The 15721-nt window shown below is 41.5% G+C and overlaps 2 protein-coding genes across 2 annotated transcripts; one reads left to right on the top strand and one right to left on the bottom strand.

The window, feature by feature from the left end:
* The first annotated feature begins 599 nt into the window (after nucleotides 1-599).
* Nucleotides 600-2402, top strand: LOC123041971 (cytochrome P450 716B1-like). Its single transcript, XM_044464513.1, has 3 exons — nucleotides 600-1566; nucleotides 1682-1869; nucleotides 1960-2402. The coding sequence occupies exons 1-3, from the start codon at nucleotides 600-602 to the stop codon at nucleotides 2275-2277; spliced, it is 1473 nt and encodes a 490-aa protein (XP_044320448.1). The 3' UTR covers nucleotides 2278-2402.
* Nucleotides 2403-3455: 1053 nt separating this feature from the next.
* Nucleotides 3456-4307, bottom strand: LOC123041970 (uncharacterized). Its single transcript, XM_044464511.1, has 2 exons — nucleotides 4130-4307; nucleotides 3456-4046 (listed from the first exon to the last, which is right to left on the bottom strand). The coding sequence occupies exons 1-2, from the start codon at nucleotides 4233-4235 to the stop codon at nucleotides 3571-3573; spliced, it is 582 nt and encodes a 193-aa protein (XP_044320446.1). The 5' UTR covers nucleotides 4236-4307; the 3' UTR covers nucleotides 3456-3570.
* Between the last annotated feature and the right edge of the window lie 11414 nt (nucleotides 4308-15721).

Below are 15721 nucleotides of genomic sequence, written 5' to 3'. Positions count from 1 at the left end.
AACGGCCAGACGGCGTTGGGGAACCTACCGCCACGCGGGGCGGTGGTAGCCTGTACGTACCTACCGCTAGGGCCTCCGACGGTAGCAAAAGGGTCAAATCTCGAAATTTTTCCATACCGAAGTCAGATGTACGCCGAAAGGGTCAAAACACGAAATTTTGCTCCACGGAGTCGCACTCCGCATCCATCTACTCCTCCGCCGGCCGATGCTCCTCGAAGAGGGACAGATTGTAGTGTTGCTCTGCCAATAGTTGTCTGGACTCCTAAAAGAATAGCCAATTTCATGCGTGCATCTTATCATTGACGGATGATGGCACTGTCATCGCTTCCTAGGACTTGTCTTCTACCTCAAGAGCATATACCCTTTTTGTCTGGTATCGAGAGGGCATCTCAGCGTTTTCAAGTTCGTTGGGAATGGCGGATTCTTTCTTGTTTGAAATCTCCCGTGGGTCATGATTACGTGTTGAACTACGCCATCTGACAGCAATTTCGTTCCCGCAGAAACAACCTGCTCATGCTCGCCTATATATTCCGATATCTCTCGTCTTCAGCTCCAGCTTCAAGGAGCAGCAGTGTCATCTTAACACTGACACCTCTCCAATGGATTATTTGGCCATAGTCGTGGCACTCGTTCTTCTCACCGCCTCGTCCGTCGCCATCCACCTCCTCGCCAGAGCCAAGAAAGCACGGCCGGCCAACCTGCCCCCGGGCTCCCTCGGCCTGCCGTTCATCGGCCAGAGCCTCGGCCTCCTCCGGGCCATGCGCGGCGACGGCGGCAGCCGATGGATCCAGGCCCGGATCGACAGGTACGGGCGCGTGTCGAAGCTGTCGCTGTTTGGCACGCCGACGGTGCTCCTGGCCGGGCCGGCGGCCAACAAGTTCATGTTCTTCAGCGGCGCGCTGTCGACCCGGCAGCCCCGGTCCGTGCAGCGGATACTCGGGGAGAACAGCATCCTGGACCTCCACGGCGCCGACCATCGGCGCGTCCGCGGCGCCCTGCTCGAGTTCCTCCGGCCGGACATGCTCAAGGCGTACGTGGGCAGGATCGACGGCGAGGTGCGGCGCCACCTCGAGGAGAACTGGGCCGGCCGCGCCACCGTGACGGTGCTGCCGCTCATGAAGCGGCTGACGTTCGACATCATCTCCGCGCTGCTCTTCGGGCTCGAGAGGGGCGCCGTGCGGGACGCCCTGGCCGGCGACTTCGTGCGCATGATCGAGGGCATGTGGGCCGTCCCGGTCAACCTGCCGTTCACGGCGTTCAGCCGGAGCCTCAAGGCTAGCGACAGGGCCCGCCGGGTGCTCCAGGAGATCACCCGGGAGAAGAAGAAGGCCAGCCAGGTGGTGGAGCACGGCAACGGCAACGGCAAGGCGTCGCGGAGCAGCGACCTCATCACCTGCCTGCTCAGCCTGACGGACGGGCATGGCGAGCGGCTGCTGACCGACGAGGAGATCGTCGACAACGCAATGGTCGCCCTCATCGCCGGCCACGACACGTCGTCCATCCTCATGACGTTCATGGTCCGCCACCTCGCCAACGACGATGCCACCCTCGCCGCCATGGTCCAAGGCAAGTGACTGACCGGTGAATCAACCATTCCACAATGTATCGGCAGTTGGCAACAACTACCAACCTGTCATGGTCATGAACTCATGATATGTGTGTGTCGTGACTCGTGACACAGAGCATGAGGAGATTGCCAAGAAAAAAGGTGACGGCGAGGCTCTCACCTGGGAAGATCTGACGAAGATGAAGCTCACATGGCGGGTCGCGCAGGAGACACTCCGCGTTGTCCCTCCGGTCTTCGGCAACTTCAGAAGAGCACTCGAGGACACCGAGTTCGACGGCTACCTCATCCCAAAAGGATGGCAGGTCAACCCGCACCAATCATTCATAGGCAGCTAGCATCACTACCAACTTGCCGAGAAACCTGATGCAAACTCTTGATATGACGTTTTTCAGGTGTTCTGGACGGCAAACGTGACGCACATGGACGCGAGCATCTTCCACGAGCCGGCCAGGTTCGACCCGTCCCGGTTCGAGACCGAGAACCAAAGGGCGTCGGCGGCGCCGCCGTGCTCCTTCGTCGCCTTCGGGGGCGGCCCGAGGATCTGCCCCGGGATAGAGTTCTCCAGGATCGAGACGCTGGTGACGATGCACCACCTTGTGAGGCAGTTCAGATGGAAGCTCTGCTGCAAGGAGAACACCTTTGTGAGGGACCCCATGCCGTCGCCGCTGCTCGGCCTGCCCGTCCAAATCGAGCACAGGGCCTCTCCTTGATCGTGGCCAATCCTCACAACAAATCTCGATACCATGACCGGTCGGTTGGTCGCGCCACAGCATTGCAGACTTGCAGTGGACTAGAGAGATAAGTGGAAATAAAAAATGTAGCTGGAGACACACAATTGCAGCGTTCTTGGCTTTTCATGTAAGCCATATACATGTCTCAAGATAAGTAATCAACTGGTATTTGTCTCGCAAGATAAGTGTGGGAACAGCAGAGATGATTTGCTTCACAGTTATTTGGGGTTGAACACTGGAGGTAGTATGGATCCAACAGGCTCATTGGCAAGTAGACCTCGTTTTGTTTTGTTTTGTTTTTGTTTATTATTGCATTGTTTTGAAAGCAAAATGGAAACTACTAGACTATACTAAAAAAAGCTTGAAACGGAAAAAAGGACAAATAAAAACATACCCCCTCTGTAAAGAAATATAAGAGCGTTCACAGACTAGGCTTCTCAAGTAGCAACCACAGAGATTCCAAATGCAATTTCTTTGCATTTTGCTCTTGTGTTTAGGCTCAGTAATGAAAAATCAAGGGAAACACATAAGACACATAAGGTGGAGGTCAACATATCTAAATTCACTAGTTTCCAAAGGCATTATGCTTTTGAAATCATGAGAGAGGTCCTGAATAAGATGGAAAATCATAATTAGTAGTCTTGGTTTAACACAGTTTCTGAAGCCAGTTGGACTAAAGTCATCTGAAATCGTTTGCCTGAGTTCAAACTCTGAAATGTTTCTCTCTAGTAACATAGGTTTACTTCATTTTCCACAGACTCCACTGCTTTCCCGAATTAGTTTTTCTTTCTGCTACAATAGCCATCCTGCCACATATATACCTACTGTCCAAGACCAAACCTTGTAGGCAGGTCGTAGCTTTGGAGCACTGAAGTGGATCAAGGAGCGACACACTCGGCGGCAGCGGTGCAGGATGGCTACGGTCCACCGACACCCTCCTTCCGTGCCGGCGCAGTCACCATGGAATATTCAGATTGAGGTTCTATCTGCATAACTGTTCATGCCAAGTTACATATAGTTTCCTAGGCAAAAAAAATACGTAATCGTAATCAGAAGTTCAGAACATAGCAATATGACTCAATTTTCAAACTAAAAGACTAGTCCACATGATTTGATGAAGCACTCGAGCCATTAAAGAAATCATCCTCAACACAATAGGATCAAACAAGTAGTCATCCTGAACCTGAACACAACACAACATAGCAACATTTCGTTCTCAGGATTAAACAAGCACTCATCCACAGTTCCACACCAAGCAAACAAATTCAATTCCTACTGATCTTGGGGGGCAACAGAATCCGGCGGGGCTCCGTTCTCATCGGGGACAGCCCCGGGGACCAACGCCAGCATCCCTCTCCGGTACTCCTCTTGGTTGCTGTACTCATCCATGAAGCTATCCATGCCTATGTACAAGGCCCTGCCCATCTCATGCCACAAGAAAAGGGCCATCGAGATTGGCGGCCTGGCCTGCTTGAGCTCCTCCGGCAGCTTATCCCCCACCTTCAGGCCAAGGCCAAGTTGATGCTTGACGTAGGCGGCGTCGCGGCGCTGGAAGGCGATCCGGCTGACCAGGCGTGCGGCCAGGCACCTCCGCCGGAACAGAAGCTCGTCATGGTAGTCGCGCAGCTCCTTGTGGATCTCCATCAGCTCGTGCAGCTCCTCCATCCCTGACGCGTGTAGCTCCTTCAGGCGGTTGATCCTCCGCCGCTCCTGGTCCGTCATCGGCACCGGGCGGCGCGTCTTCTTCCCTGCGACGACACCAGAATCAAAGATGGTAGGGACGGTGAAAGAAACTGCGCCTCCAATGGTTCGTCGGCTACGGAGATTGGACCTGGATTCGCGAGGTCCGCGGGAGCGGTTGCCGGTGCGGAGCGGGCGAGCGGCTTCTCCTTCTCGGGGTCGGCCGGCGGGAGCGGTGCAGCGGTGAAGGTGGCCATGGATGGTCGCAGGGGTAACGGCGAGGAAAGTTTTGCAGTTGCGGCGATGGACGGCGAGAGGTCAGCGATCAGAGAGAGTTAATTGCAAGTATCATAATTGGCGCATTGGAAGCAGATTGGTACCAGGATTGATAATTTTTACATGTCAGTACCAAGATAGGGGCGAGCCGTTGCAAATCAGACTAAAAGTGCCTTTTATTCGTATTGACGGTGTATTTGACCGGCAGGGTCCACCCGCCAGGTGTCGACGTGTCATGTTTTTTGCAGAAAACCCCCTTACGTTGTATGTAATCACAAAAATGCCCAATTTTTTGCGGAAAAAAGTCCATGAGAGGCATTTTTTTTGTTCGCAATTTTCCACCACCGAATCTGGACTGGTTTGAAATTTTCCGCCACTTGAACAAATATATAAAAGAAACAGAAAATCAGGCGAGGGGGGAATCGAACCTGCGACCTGCAGTGCACGGGCGCCGCGCGCTAACCACCACGCCACAGCGCAGCTCGCGTTTGAACACAGGCGTTTCCGTTCTTATACCATTCTGAAGCGCTGGGCCGGCCCACCGAGGCCTGCATTTTTTTTTTCGATTCGCACTTCACTGCCGCTTGTGTTGGGCTCGTTCGCTGCCCCTATTCGTTTCATTTCTCTTATGCTTTTATAATGCGCGGTGAACATTTTTTAATATACGGTGAACACTTTTTTTGCTTATAGTGAACATTTTTCAATGCACGATGAACCTTTCTTTACAAACGGTGAACATTTTCTTAATATAATAAACTTTGGTAATATCCGTTGAACATATTTGAAATGCAAATTGAATATTTTTGTACTATAGGTTGTTCAATTTTCTTACGATAAGGAACATTTTACTTAATTCGTGGTAACATTTTTTGTAATTTATGGTGACATTTTATTAATACACGGTGAGTTTCAAGATTATTATGGCGAATATTTCCTTAATACATGGTGAAATTTTTGTATTTCACAAAATGTTCAGTATGTATTAAAACTTATTGTGTAAAGTCAATTTGCATTTCCAGAATCACTTGATTATTTTAATAAAAGTTGAAAAGTTTTAATACATTTCTAAAATTTATTATGATTACACAATTATTTTTAATACATTTTCTGCGCCATGTTTCTAAAATTTAATGCATTTAAAATTATATGTTCAACTTTTAATGCATTGATTGCAAGAAAATATTAATGGAGAAAATATTAATGGAGAAAATTTAATGCATTTAAAATTATATGTTCAACTTTTAAAATTATATCTAAAATATGTTCAACGTTTATTATAATGGAGAAAATGTTAATCGTTTGTAAAGAAAAAGTTGACAACCTGTATTAAAAAAAATTGTGTAATCTAATAAATTTTAGAAATGCATTAAAACTGTTCAACTTTTATAAGAAATGCATTAAAACTTTTATAACAAATTTAGAAAATGTTCACCATAAATTACAAAAAGTTCACCGCGCATTTTAAAAGCATAATTGAAATGAAACGAATAGTAACCGGGGTAACGAACGAGCCCAACACAAGCGGCAGTGAAGTGCGAATCGAAAAAAAAAATGCAGGCCTCGGTGGGCCGGCTCAGCGCTTCAGACATGGTATACAAACGTGAAGGCCTGTGTTTGAAAGCGAACTGAGGTGTGGCGTGGTGGTTAGCGCGTGGCGCCGTCCACTGCAGGTCGCAGGTTCGATTCCCGCCTTGCCTGATTTTCTGTTTCTTTTATTTATTTGTTCAAGCGGAGGAAAATTTCAAATCAGTCCAGATTCGGTGGTGGAAAATTGCTCTCAAAAAAGAATGCCTCATGGAGCCTTTTTCCCGCAAAAAATTAGGCATTTTTGTGGTTACATACAACGTAAGGGGGTTTTCTGCAAAAAATATGCCACGTCGGCACCTGACCGGCGGGCCCTGCCGGTCAGGTACACCGTCAATACGTATAAAACACACTTTTAGTCTTTTTTGCAACGGCTCGCCCCTATCTTGGTACTGACACGTAAAAATTACCAATCCTGGTACCAATCTGCTTTCAATGCCCCAATTGTGATACTTCTGTGCAATTAACTCGATCAGAGACGATGCGGTGCGGCGACGGAATGAGAACCCGATATGAGTGTGCTGGACCGGGCCAAGTTGAACTACGTACTGGACCTCGTTTCTCGTTATGGGCTGCATGTGCGCAGCGGCAAGGTATTACCTCGTTTCTCGCTATTTGCGGCTCGCTGCGTCAAACTGCCGGTGCTTCGCATAGGCCAGCGACCGCAGCGACGCAACGGGCCGGCCTGTTTAAACGTTCCAACGCCTCCGGTTACGGGAACCTTCTAGAGGTCTCCAGCTGGTTTTTTCTGGTTTTGGAAAACTTCTAGAAGGTTCCTTGAATCGTTTTTATTCTGTTTTTCCGTTTTCTTATTTTTCTTTTCTTTCATTTTTCTATTCCTGTTTTTTCTTTTTTTCTTTATTCTGTTTTTTTCATTTTCTTCTTTATTTTCTTTTCTCTTATTTTCCTTTTTCTGTTTTTTTCTTTTGTTTCTCTTTCCTTTTTTATTAATTCAAAATTTCTGCACATTTCAAAACAAATCACGTTTCCAAAGTTTGTGCATAATTCGAAAATTGTTCATGGTTTCAAAATTTGTTTACAATTCAAAAAAGTTTACGGGTTTAATATTTGTTCACAATATGGAAAATGTTTGCAATTTTATAATTTTTTTCACGAATTTTCAAATTTCATCAAATTTCAAAATTTGTTCACAATTCAAAAAATGTTCGCGGTTTAACGAAAAATGTTCACAATTTTATAGTTTTGTTCATGTTTCAAAATTTGGTCACAATTCAAAAATGTTCACGGTTTTCAAAATTTGTTCGCACATTCGGAAAATGTTCACAATTTTCTAATTTTGTTCACGAAGTCGAAATTTTTTCATGTTTGAAAATTTGTTCGCAATTAGGAAAAAAATACGGTTTAAAAATTTATTCAGAATTCGAAAAATGTCACAATTTTATAATTTTGTTCGTCATTTTTAAATTTGTTCATGTTTCATAATTTGTTCACAATTCAATAAATGTTCGCCGATTCGAAAAATGTTCGCGGTTTTATAAATTTGATCCCGAATTTAAATTTTATTCATTTTCTAAATTTGTTCATAATTCAAAAAAAGTGTTTGTGTTGTCAAAAAATCTTCTAGAATTTGTAGAATGTTTGCATTAAAAAAATGTTCAAGAGTTCAAAAAAGGTTCCGATTTTCATTTTTTGTTAAAATTTTCAGAAAATGTTATAAATATTGAAAATATGTTCGCATTTGCCAATTATTCTTTACTGTTTTTACAATTTGTTCATGTTTTTAAATTTGTGTTCGAATTTCGAAATGTGTTCACATGTTTCGATAAGTGTTCAAAATTTGTTCCATATTTAAAAATTCTATTCACGCTTTCAAACATTGCTCAATTTTTTAAATCTTTGTTCATTTTTTTCAAAAGAATGATCGAAAGAACTCTGGAAAAAAAATCGGATATCCGTCTTTACGTTCTTTACTAGTTTGCGCTTATTGGATGTCAGTAGGACTCGCTAGTCCGAGTGGCTAGCGGGAATGCCTCAGAGGTGGAGGTAAGGAGTTCGATTTCGGAAAACCCTATTCGCCACATTTTGCGCCGAATTGTCGACCTACCGCACAGGTCCGCACAGATTCGATAGTAACTGGGCCGGCCCAGTTAGCTCTTTTTCACGTTGGATCTCTTTCCGGTTTTGGGAACCTTCTGGATGGTTCCTAGCCAGTTTTGGGTACCTTCCAGAAGGTTCTTGAACCGGGTTTTTTCGTTTTCTTTTTTATTTTATTTCTTCTTTTCGTTTATTGTTATTTTTGGTTTTTTCTTTCCTATTTTTTTTCATTTTTTCTGTTTCTTTTCTTTCTTTCGTTTTTTTCTTCTCCTTTTTTTCATTTTGTTTGAAAATATTCCAATTTTTGTTTGTGTTTTCAAAAAATGTTCAGATTTTGAAAAATTGTTTTCAAAATTCAAAAATTGTTCTCGTTACACAAAATAGTTCAAAACTTTTGAAATTTAAAAAATTTACCGGATTTCAATTTTTTGTTCATGCACTCAAAAAATGTTCACGCTTGCAATATTTTCGGGATTTTTCAAAATTGTTCTCTGGTTTAAAATTTGTTCTCAAGATTCAAAAAATGTTCGTGCTTCCAAATTTGTTCTTCATTTCAAAATTTGTTCTAATGATACAAAAAATGTTCATGCTGTAAAAATTGTTCGCTTTGTTTCAGAAATTGTTCACATTTTTATGTTATTTCACAAAACAAAAAAAGGTTTTTAGAAACAATCCCCGTTTCAAAATTTGTTCACAAATTCAGAATATGACAGATTTTTAAATTTTGTTCGCAAATAATATTTTTTGGGAATATTTAAAAAGTGTTCCAATTGTTGTCACAAATTCAAAGATGTTCAGGAATTTCAAGAATTCTTCCTGCTATTCAAATTTGTTCACAAATTGAAAAAAAAAATTGGTTTCAACATTTGTTCACATATGCAAAAAATGTTCTCATGTTTAATTTTTGTTCAAAATTCAATAATATTTGCGAATTTTTTAAAAAATGTTCCTTTTTCTAAAGTTGTTCACTGATTGAAGAAACATTATAGTTTTTTTAATTTTGCGCACAAATTTCAAAAAAGAGTTCATGTTTTCAATTTTTCTAGTTGTTTTTCGAAAAATGTTTACAAAAGTTTGTTTTGGAAATTCGCAAACTGGTTTTAACGTTTTGTCGCCGCGTTCACTTTATTTATTAAGTTTCGCGTTGTAACTCTAACACTTGGGTGATCCAGTCGCGGTGGCTAGCGCTGTTTGTTCATCTACAAGAGGTGTTGGGTTCGATCCCTAACGAAAACTGTTTTTGTGATTTTTATCTTCGCGAGCCACCGCAAATGGGCCGGCCCAAGATCGGCTGCGCCCTGTGCGAACCTGGGACTCCTTGCCGCAGTTAGCGGCGCATAGGAGCCTGTAGGGCGCAGCACGCGCTGCGAAGGAGGCGGCCGCGCACCCCGGCTCCCCTTCTCGACCGGCCCATGTGTGGCCGGGATGCCGCCTGTTTTTTTTGCGGATGTTTCCTTTTTCTTTTTTTTCCTTTTCTTTTCAATTTTTTTAATAATTTGGGATACCAAGAGGTTCTAAATTTCAGTAAAGTTGCTAATTTTGAATAAAACAATCACGATTTAAAAAAACATGATTTTCAAAAAAGATGTTCGGTAATTCAAAAATTGTTCATGAATTTGGCAAAAAATGTTCACAAAATTTAAAAAGTCCATGAATTTAAAACAATGTTCATAATTTCAAAAAAAATGTTCATGAAATTGAAAAATGCTGACAAATAAGTAAACTATGATTAGAGAATTTTTTTCTGAAATTCAAAAACTGTTCATGAATTTATAAAAAAATGTTCACAAACTTAAAAAAATGTTCAGGATTTAAAAAATTCAAACAAATGTTCGCTAATTCGAAAAATGTTCACAGATTTGGAAAAAAATTTCACGATTCAAAAAAATGTTCACGAATTTGGAAAAACTGTTCGCGATTCAAAAAAGGATTCGCTGATTCTAAAAATGTTCACGAATTTGAAAAAAATGTTCATGATTTTGAAAAAGTATTCTTTAATTTCAAAATGTTCATTATTTCAAAAAAATTCATTATTTGAAAAGAATGTTCATGACTTAAGAGAATGTTCACAAATTTCTAAAAAAATTGTCATGGTTTCAAAAAAAAAAGTTTGTGAGTTTTTAAAGAATGTTCACAGTTTCAAATAAATGTTCATGATTTAAGAGTAACGATTTAGTAAAAAGAAAACCACGATTTTGGAAAAAATGTCCATCATTAAAAAAAACTTTTTTAGAAACAAATTGCGAATTAATAGATTTTCGAAAATTGAAAAACAAGAATAAAAATGAAATCATAAAATTAAAGAAAATATGAAAAGAAATCAGAAAAAGGAAATGAAAAAAAGAAAAAACGAAGGAAAAACATAAAAAACCCGGTTCAGGGAAGGTTCTAGAACCTTCCCAAAACCGGTTGGGGTTAAACCCTGAAATGGGCCGGCTCATAGAAACAGCAGCGGGCGAGGTGTGGTACGCGCCATGGCGCTGGCGGGTGCGGTACACGCCGTATAGGATCCCCGGCTTAAGAGCAACTAATGAACGAGCTCTCCTTCGGGAGCCTCGCAACGATCGCCGCTTGGCGTGCTCTTAGCCATTCGCCACGTGTCGCGCTCTGGCCGCTCCTTCCGGATTTTTTTATTTTTTCACACGCATTTTCGGCCTTTGTAACGGGTTTTCCTGGGTTTTTTCGACGTTTTGGTTTTCCACCGGTCTTCCTTAGCCTTTCGATAAAAAAAATTGCGCAAAAAATGTATTTTTTTTCTTTCGCGAGAGTCACGGTTTTGCTTTTGCGAGAGCCACGCCCGTGCCTCTCGGAAACGAAAAAAAACGTGTTTTCTGTGTTTCTTTTCGTTTCGCAAGAGTCACGGTTTTGCTTCCGCGAGAGGCACAGTTTTGCTTCTGCGAGAGACACGGTTATGCTTTCGCGAGAGTCATGGCCGTGCCTCTCGAAAACGAAAACAAAACGTGTTTTCTGTTTTTTTTTCTTTCGCGAGAGTCACGGTTTTGCTTCCGCGAGAGGCACAGTTGTGCTTTCACGAGAGTCACGGCCGTGCCTCTCGGAAACAGAAAAAAAACGTGTTTTTTGTTTTTTTCGCGAGAGTCACGGTTTTGCTTCCGCAAGAGGCACGGTTGTGCTTTCGCAAGAGTCACGGTCGTGCCTCCTCGGAAACGAAAAAAAAAGTGTGTTTTCTCTTTTTGTTTTCCTCCCGCGAGTCACAGTTTTGCTCCCGCAAGAGGCACGTTTGTGATTTCGTGAGAGGCACGGGCGTGCCTCTTTCGAAAAGGGAAAAAACCCGTGCTCCCGGTTCGGTTTTGTCGTCCGGTTTTTACGCCCTGTTTTTTTCGTGAAAAAAGTTCGTTAAAACCTATCAACATGGAATCTAGTTTTGAAGATCTTGACGCGAGAAATCCAACGGTGAAAGCGGTTCGAGAATTGGACGCACGGTTATGAGATAAAACTTTTTGCATAAACGGATCTACGAAAAAAGGGAAAACTCCCGGGATGCGACAAGTAGCGCATATGCAGCGCGCCACTTGTCGCAACCTGGGGAGGTTGAAGTGATCTTCGGTATTGCTTGGTCCACCTTTTGAGATTTATTATGGGATTTTTTCCCTCAAAAAAATTATGGTATTTTTGTTCGATTATTATTCGACTTTGCTTTTTCCAAAATGCCTTAAAACTACTATATGAAAATGGGAAAAAAATTGAAAAAAATGTCCCCTTGCTATATGGTTTCTACATTACAAGGAGTGTGATTACGAGGTAAAACTGAAGAATCCCGCTAAAGAAAAATTGGAAGAAGGGGCAGCTCATTCCAGCAGCTCTTTTGTTACTTCTCCCGTGTTCTTGACTATAGAGTTCTTTCAAATTTCTTAAGTTTCATTTGGTTTCATATTTAGTTGTGATTCTCTTAGGCAAGTCTTTTGCCGAAATCATTTATGGATTTCATCGGGTAGGTCAACTGGACGTGGATAGTCACACCTATGATGAAAATAGACATTCACGCCAAATGTTTGAAAAACTACGACCTCGGCGTGTCATGAGCTGCGTATATGTGATAACTAGGTAGGGAGTGCGGCTTGCCGGTGCTGTCGGGTATAGTCATATCTAACCCGGCAATGCAGTCACTGAAGCATTGCAAATATAAAAGCACATGTAGTTGTTTTAAAGAATCAAATTTACAGTCATTTAACATTGCACCTGATCTAGGTTGAAACTCTATTGTAGTTACCGTGCAAAAAAAACTCTATTAGAGTTGCCATGTACATAAGTATTTAGTAGCAGCATCGGTAAGCTCATTCAGACACAAATAATAGATCGAAAATTGAAGAGAACATCAAAAGGCTCACCAGATTACACGGCAGGGACCAGCTAAACTATTTAAGAAACACTCGCCAAAAAATATATAGTTAAACAACATACAGACATACGAAGTAGAAGCTACGTAGTTCTCAACTTCCTGGTCATTACATACCATATTATAGGTAAATAAAGTAATAACGCAGTACCAAGTTTCATCTATTTAGACAGAGATCAATGTGATTCGTTATTACATACCGCGTCTACAAAAAAAAACAGAAATTCAGGCTTCTCGCTTATAAAAGGTGTAAGACGAAGCGTGTCTTGCATACAAATCAGAAACATATTCAGGCTTTTGGTAGATGCGGTATGTAAGATGATATAGTATTATAGGAATGCAACTTCATTTCGTCATATCCAACATGATAGATTAAAATATATGTTAAACATGACGCAAAAGTCCAAAGCATGAAGATTCATTACACGTCATTGATGCATTTTATATAAATGTATAGCATGATACCAAAAGTATAGAGGTTCAGTACAACACAAAAAAGGCGCCATAGTGGTGGTTCTGGATAACTTATGTACACTGCTTTTACATGACATAACATGCTTTTATACGATACAACATTAAACTATATGGTAGAAAACTATATAGATATCTCTGCAGAGACGCCTGCCATCCAATTTACTTGTGTGTTGTGATGCACAAATCTGCTTAAGGATATATCATGTTAGCCAACATACTTGTAATCGTGTAAATTGTCATGAATAGAACAATAGAACACCACTTCCAGAGGTTCTTCAAGCGGTAAATATGTGTTCTATACCAACTGGGTGGAATGATACTGCAATTGTAATGATCTCAAAGATTAACTCTCCTGAAAAGGTAACCCAATTTAGACCAATCAGCTTGTGCAATGTGGTGTATAAGGTTATTTCAAAAATGATTGCTGCTCGTCAAAAGATAATCCTATCAGATATTATTAGCCCAACTCAGAGTGCCTTTGTGCCTGGAAGATTGATTACAAACAATATCTTGGTGGCATATGAATGTTTCCATACAATAAAAAACAAAAGGGAGGGTAAAGAGGGTTTGTGTGCCATCAAATTAGATATGCACAAAGCATATGACCGAGTGGAGTGGTGTTTCTTAAAGGAAATTATGCTAAAATTGGCTTTTAAAGAGAGTTGGGTGAATTTAATTATGAAATGTGTATCCTCTGTGGAGTACCGGGTCCGTATTAATGATGATGAGACGGAGAGTTTAAACCAATAAGAGGATTGAGGCAGGGAGATCCCCTTTCTCCCTACTTATTCTTGTTATGTACAGAGGGTTTGACTGCCCTTTTAGCTAATGTGGAGGAGAATGGAAACATTTCTGGTATAAAGGTTTGGAGAGATGCCCCATCAATTTCTAATCTCCTCTTTGCTGATGACTCTTTGATCCTTATGCAAGCCAATCCCATGAGTGCGGAGGCGTTGAAATCACTTTTGGATCCGTATTGTGCTGCCTCTGGGCAAATGGTTAGTGTTGAAAAATCTAGTATATTCTTTAGTCCCAATACTAAGGTGGAAGACAAGGCAAAAATATGTACAATTCTAAATATTATGACTGAAGCCCTCAATGAAAAATACTTGGGTTTGCCGACAAATGTGGGCATGGACAAAAGTGATTGTTTTCAGTTCCTGATCGGTCCAATTATTATGAAAATTATTGTATGGAAGGAAAAATTGTTATCCTCTGGAGGGAAGGAAATTTTTCTCAAATCTGTTGTACAAGCCATCCCCACCTATGCCATGTCCGTCTTTAAAATTCCTAAAAAATTGCAAAGGAATTGTTGACGCGATATCACAATTTTGGTGGGGTGACGAGGACAATCAGAAGAGGATGCATTGGATGGCATGGTGGAAAATGTGTGTTCCAAAAGATCAAGGAGGTATGGGCTTCCGAGATATACACTGTTTCAACCTGGCGCTATTAGCTAAACAAGCATGGAGTCTTCTTGATAATCCTGAATCTTTATGTGCAATCATCTTTAGAGCTAAGTATTTCCCTGAGGGAGATTTGATGAACGCAAGTTTAAAGAGGGGATCCTCTTTTACTTGGCAAAGCATTATGGCGGCAGTGAACTCTTTGAGAAATGGTTATATCTGGCGAGTGGGAAATGGACAAAACATCGATATTTGGAGAGATGCATGGATTCCAAATTGTGCGAATAGGAAAATTATTACTCCTAGAGGTTTGCAACTTCTGGCAAAGGTGGCTGATCTTATTGATCCAATCACGAATTTTTGGGATGAAGATTTGGTGAGACAAACTTTGTGGCCAATTGATGTTCAAAGGGTCCTCACGATTCCCCTCCCTATGCATAATATGTCGGATTTCATTGCCTGGAGCTATACAAAAAATGGTGTATTCACTGCTCGATCAGCTTATTTGGAGGAATGGAACCAACAATACGGGAGAAAATTGCAATATATTAATGGTATGGGTCGAATCAATGCCAATCCTATTTGGGGTAAGATTTGGATATTATTGTGTCCGGCAAAGGTAAAAATATTTATTTGGCGAACGTTGCATGGAACTCTACCGTGTTGTGTTACGCTTGCCAATAGACATATGAAAGTTTCGCCCCTTTGTCCATCATGCTCGAATGGGCAAGAAGATACAAAACATATCTTGTTTCTGTGTCAAAAAGGCAAAAGAGGTTTGGGGTAAGCTGGGGATGTATGAGGTAATTAATAAAGCTTGTGTTATTGATTGTGCGGGTGAGGCGGTTCTTGATCTATACATGAACTGTGTTTGAAGATATCATGCAGAGAAGGTGTTAGGAACCAAAGATTCGTGTGCGATGCTATAGTCGTGCACGGTTTGATTGGAACCACACTGCCATAAGTAGCATTTCACAAACATTTTGCATAAAACCTCCGTCTAGGTTTCATGATGAATTACACGCGCTTAACTAAAAAGTGACGTGTGCAACGTCTTTTGCAACTATAGTGTGTGTGATAGGTTTGTACATCGCATACGGTTTCTTTTGCGAGAACGTCTACACCCTAGATCCCTATCGCAAATGATTAATGTGGGTCGTGTACGATGGACCCCCTATTACACACCTTAGGAAGGTGGCGGTTTGAAACCGTGTCAGTGAAAAAGGGGGTTTAAACCGTTTGCATATGCCCAATCTGCAGTGGCACTTTTATTTATTTTGCTCTTTGCACCTTCTTCTTATAAGTTTTTTTGCTATATGTTTACTTTTGCATGTTGTGTAAAAGTAGATAAACAAAACTTGATGTTTTTAAGTATCCTTGGCACTTGTATTTATTTTTCTCTTTGCACCTTTTACTTATAAACTTATTTTTCTTTCTTTATTTTTTTTCTTTGCTATACCTTTTCTTTTGCACGTTATATGAATAAAATTAGATAAACAAAATTTGTTCTCCTATAAGCATCCGTGGCACTTCTATTTATTTTTACTCTTTGCACCTTCTGTTTATAAGCTTCTTTTTCTTTTTGTCTCTTTTT

Source organism: Triticum aestivum, chromosome 2B (genome assembly GCF_018294505.1).
Source record: "Triticum aestivum cultivar Chinese Spring chromosome 2B, IWGSC CS RefSeq v2.1, whole genome shotgun sequence".
Classification (NCBI taxonomy): Eukaryota; Viridiplantae; Streptophyta; class Magnoliopsida; order Poales; family Poaceae; genus Triticum; species Triticum aestivum.
Note: the sequence above shows the minus strand (reverse complement) of the source record. Positions and strands in the feature narration are given on the sequence as shown.

Bases quoted from the DNA above. Each gene is read 5' to 3' on its own strand.
- LOC123041970 (XM_044464511.1), bottom strand. From the start codon at position 4,235: ATGGCCACCTTCACCGCTGCACCGCTCCCGCCGGCCGACCCCGAGAAG. The intron at 4,047-4,129 runs GTCCAATCTCCG...GTGTCGTCGCAG, and splicing joins CGCGGACCTCGCGAATCCAG to GGAAGAAGACGCGCCGCCCG.
- LOC123041971 (XM_044464513.1), top strand. From the start codon at position 600: ATGGATTATTTGGCCATAGTCGTGGCACTCGTTCTTCTCACCGCCTCG. The intron at 1,567-1,681 runs GCAAGTGACTGA...CTCGTGACACAG, and splicing joins CCTCGCCGCCATGGTCCAAG to AGCATGAGGAGATTGCCAAG. The intron at 1,870-1,959 runs GTCAACCCGCAC...GACGTTTTTCAG, and splicing joins TCATCCCAAAAGGATGGCAG to GTGTTCTGGACGGCAAACGT.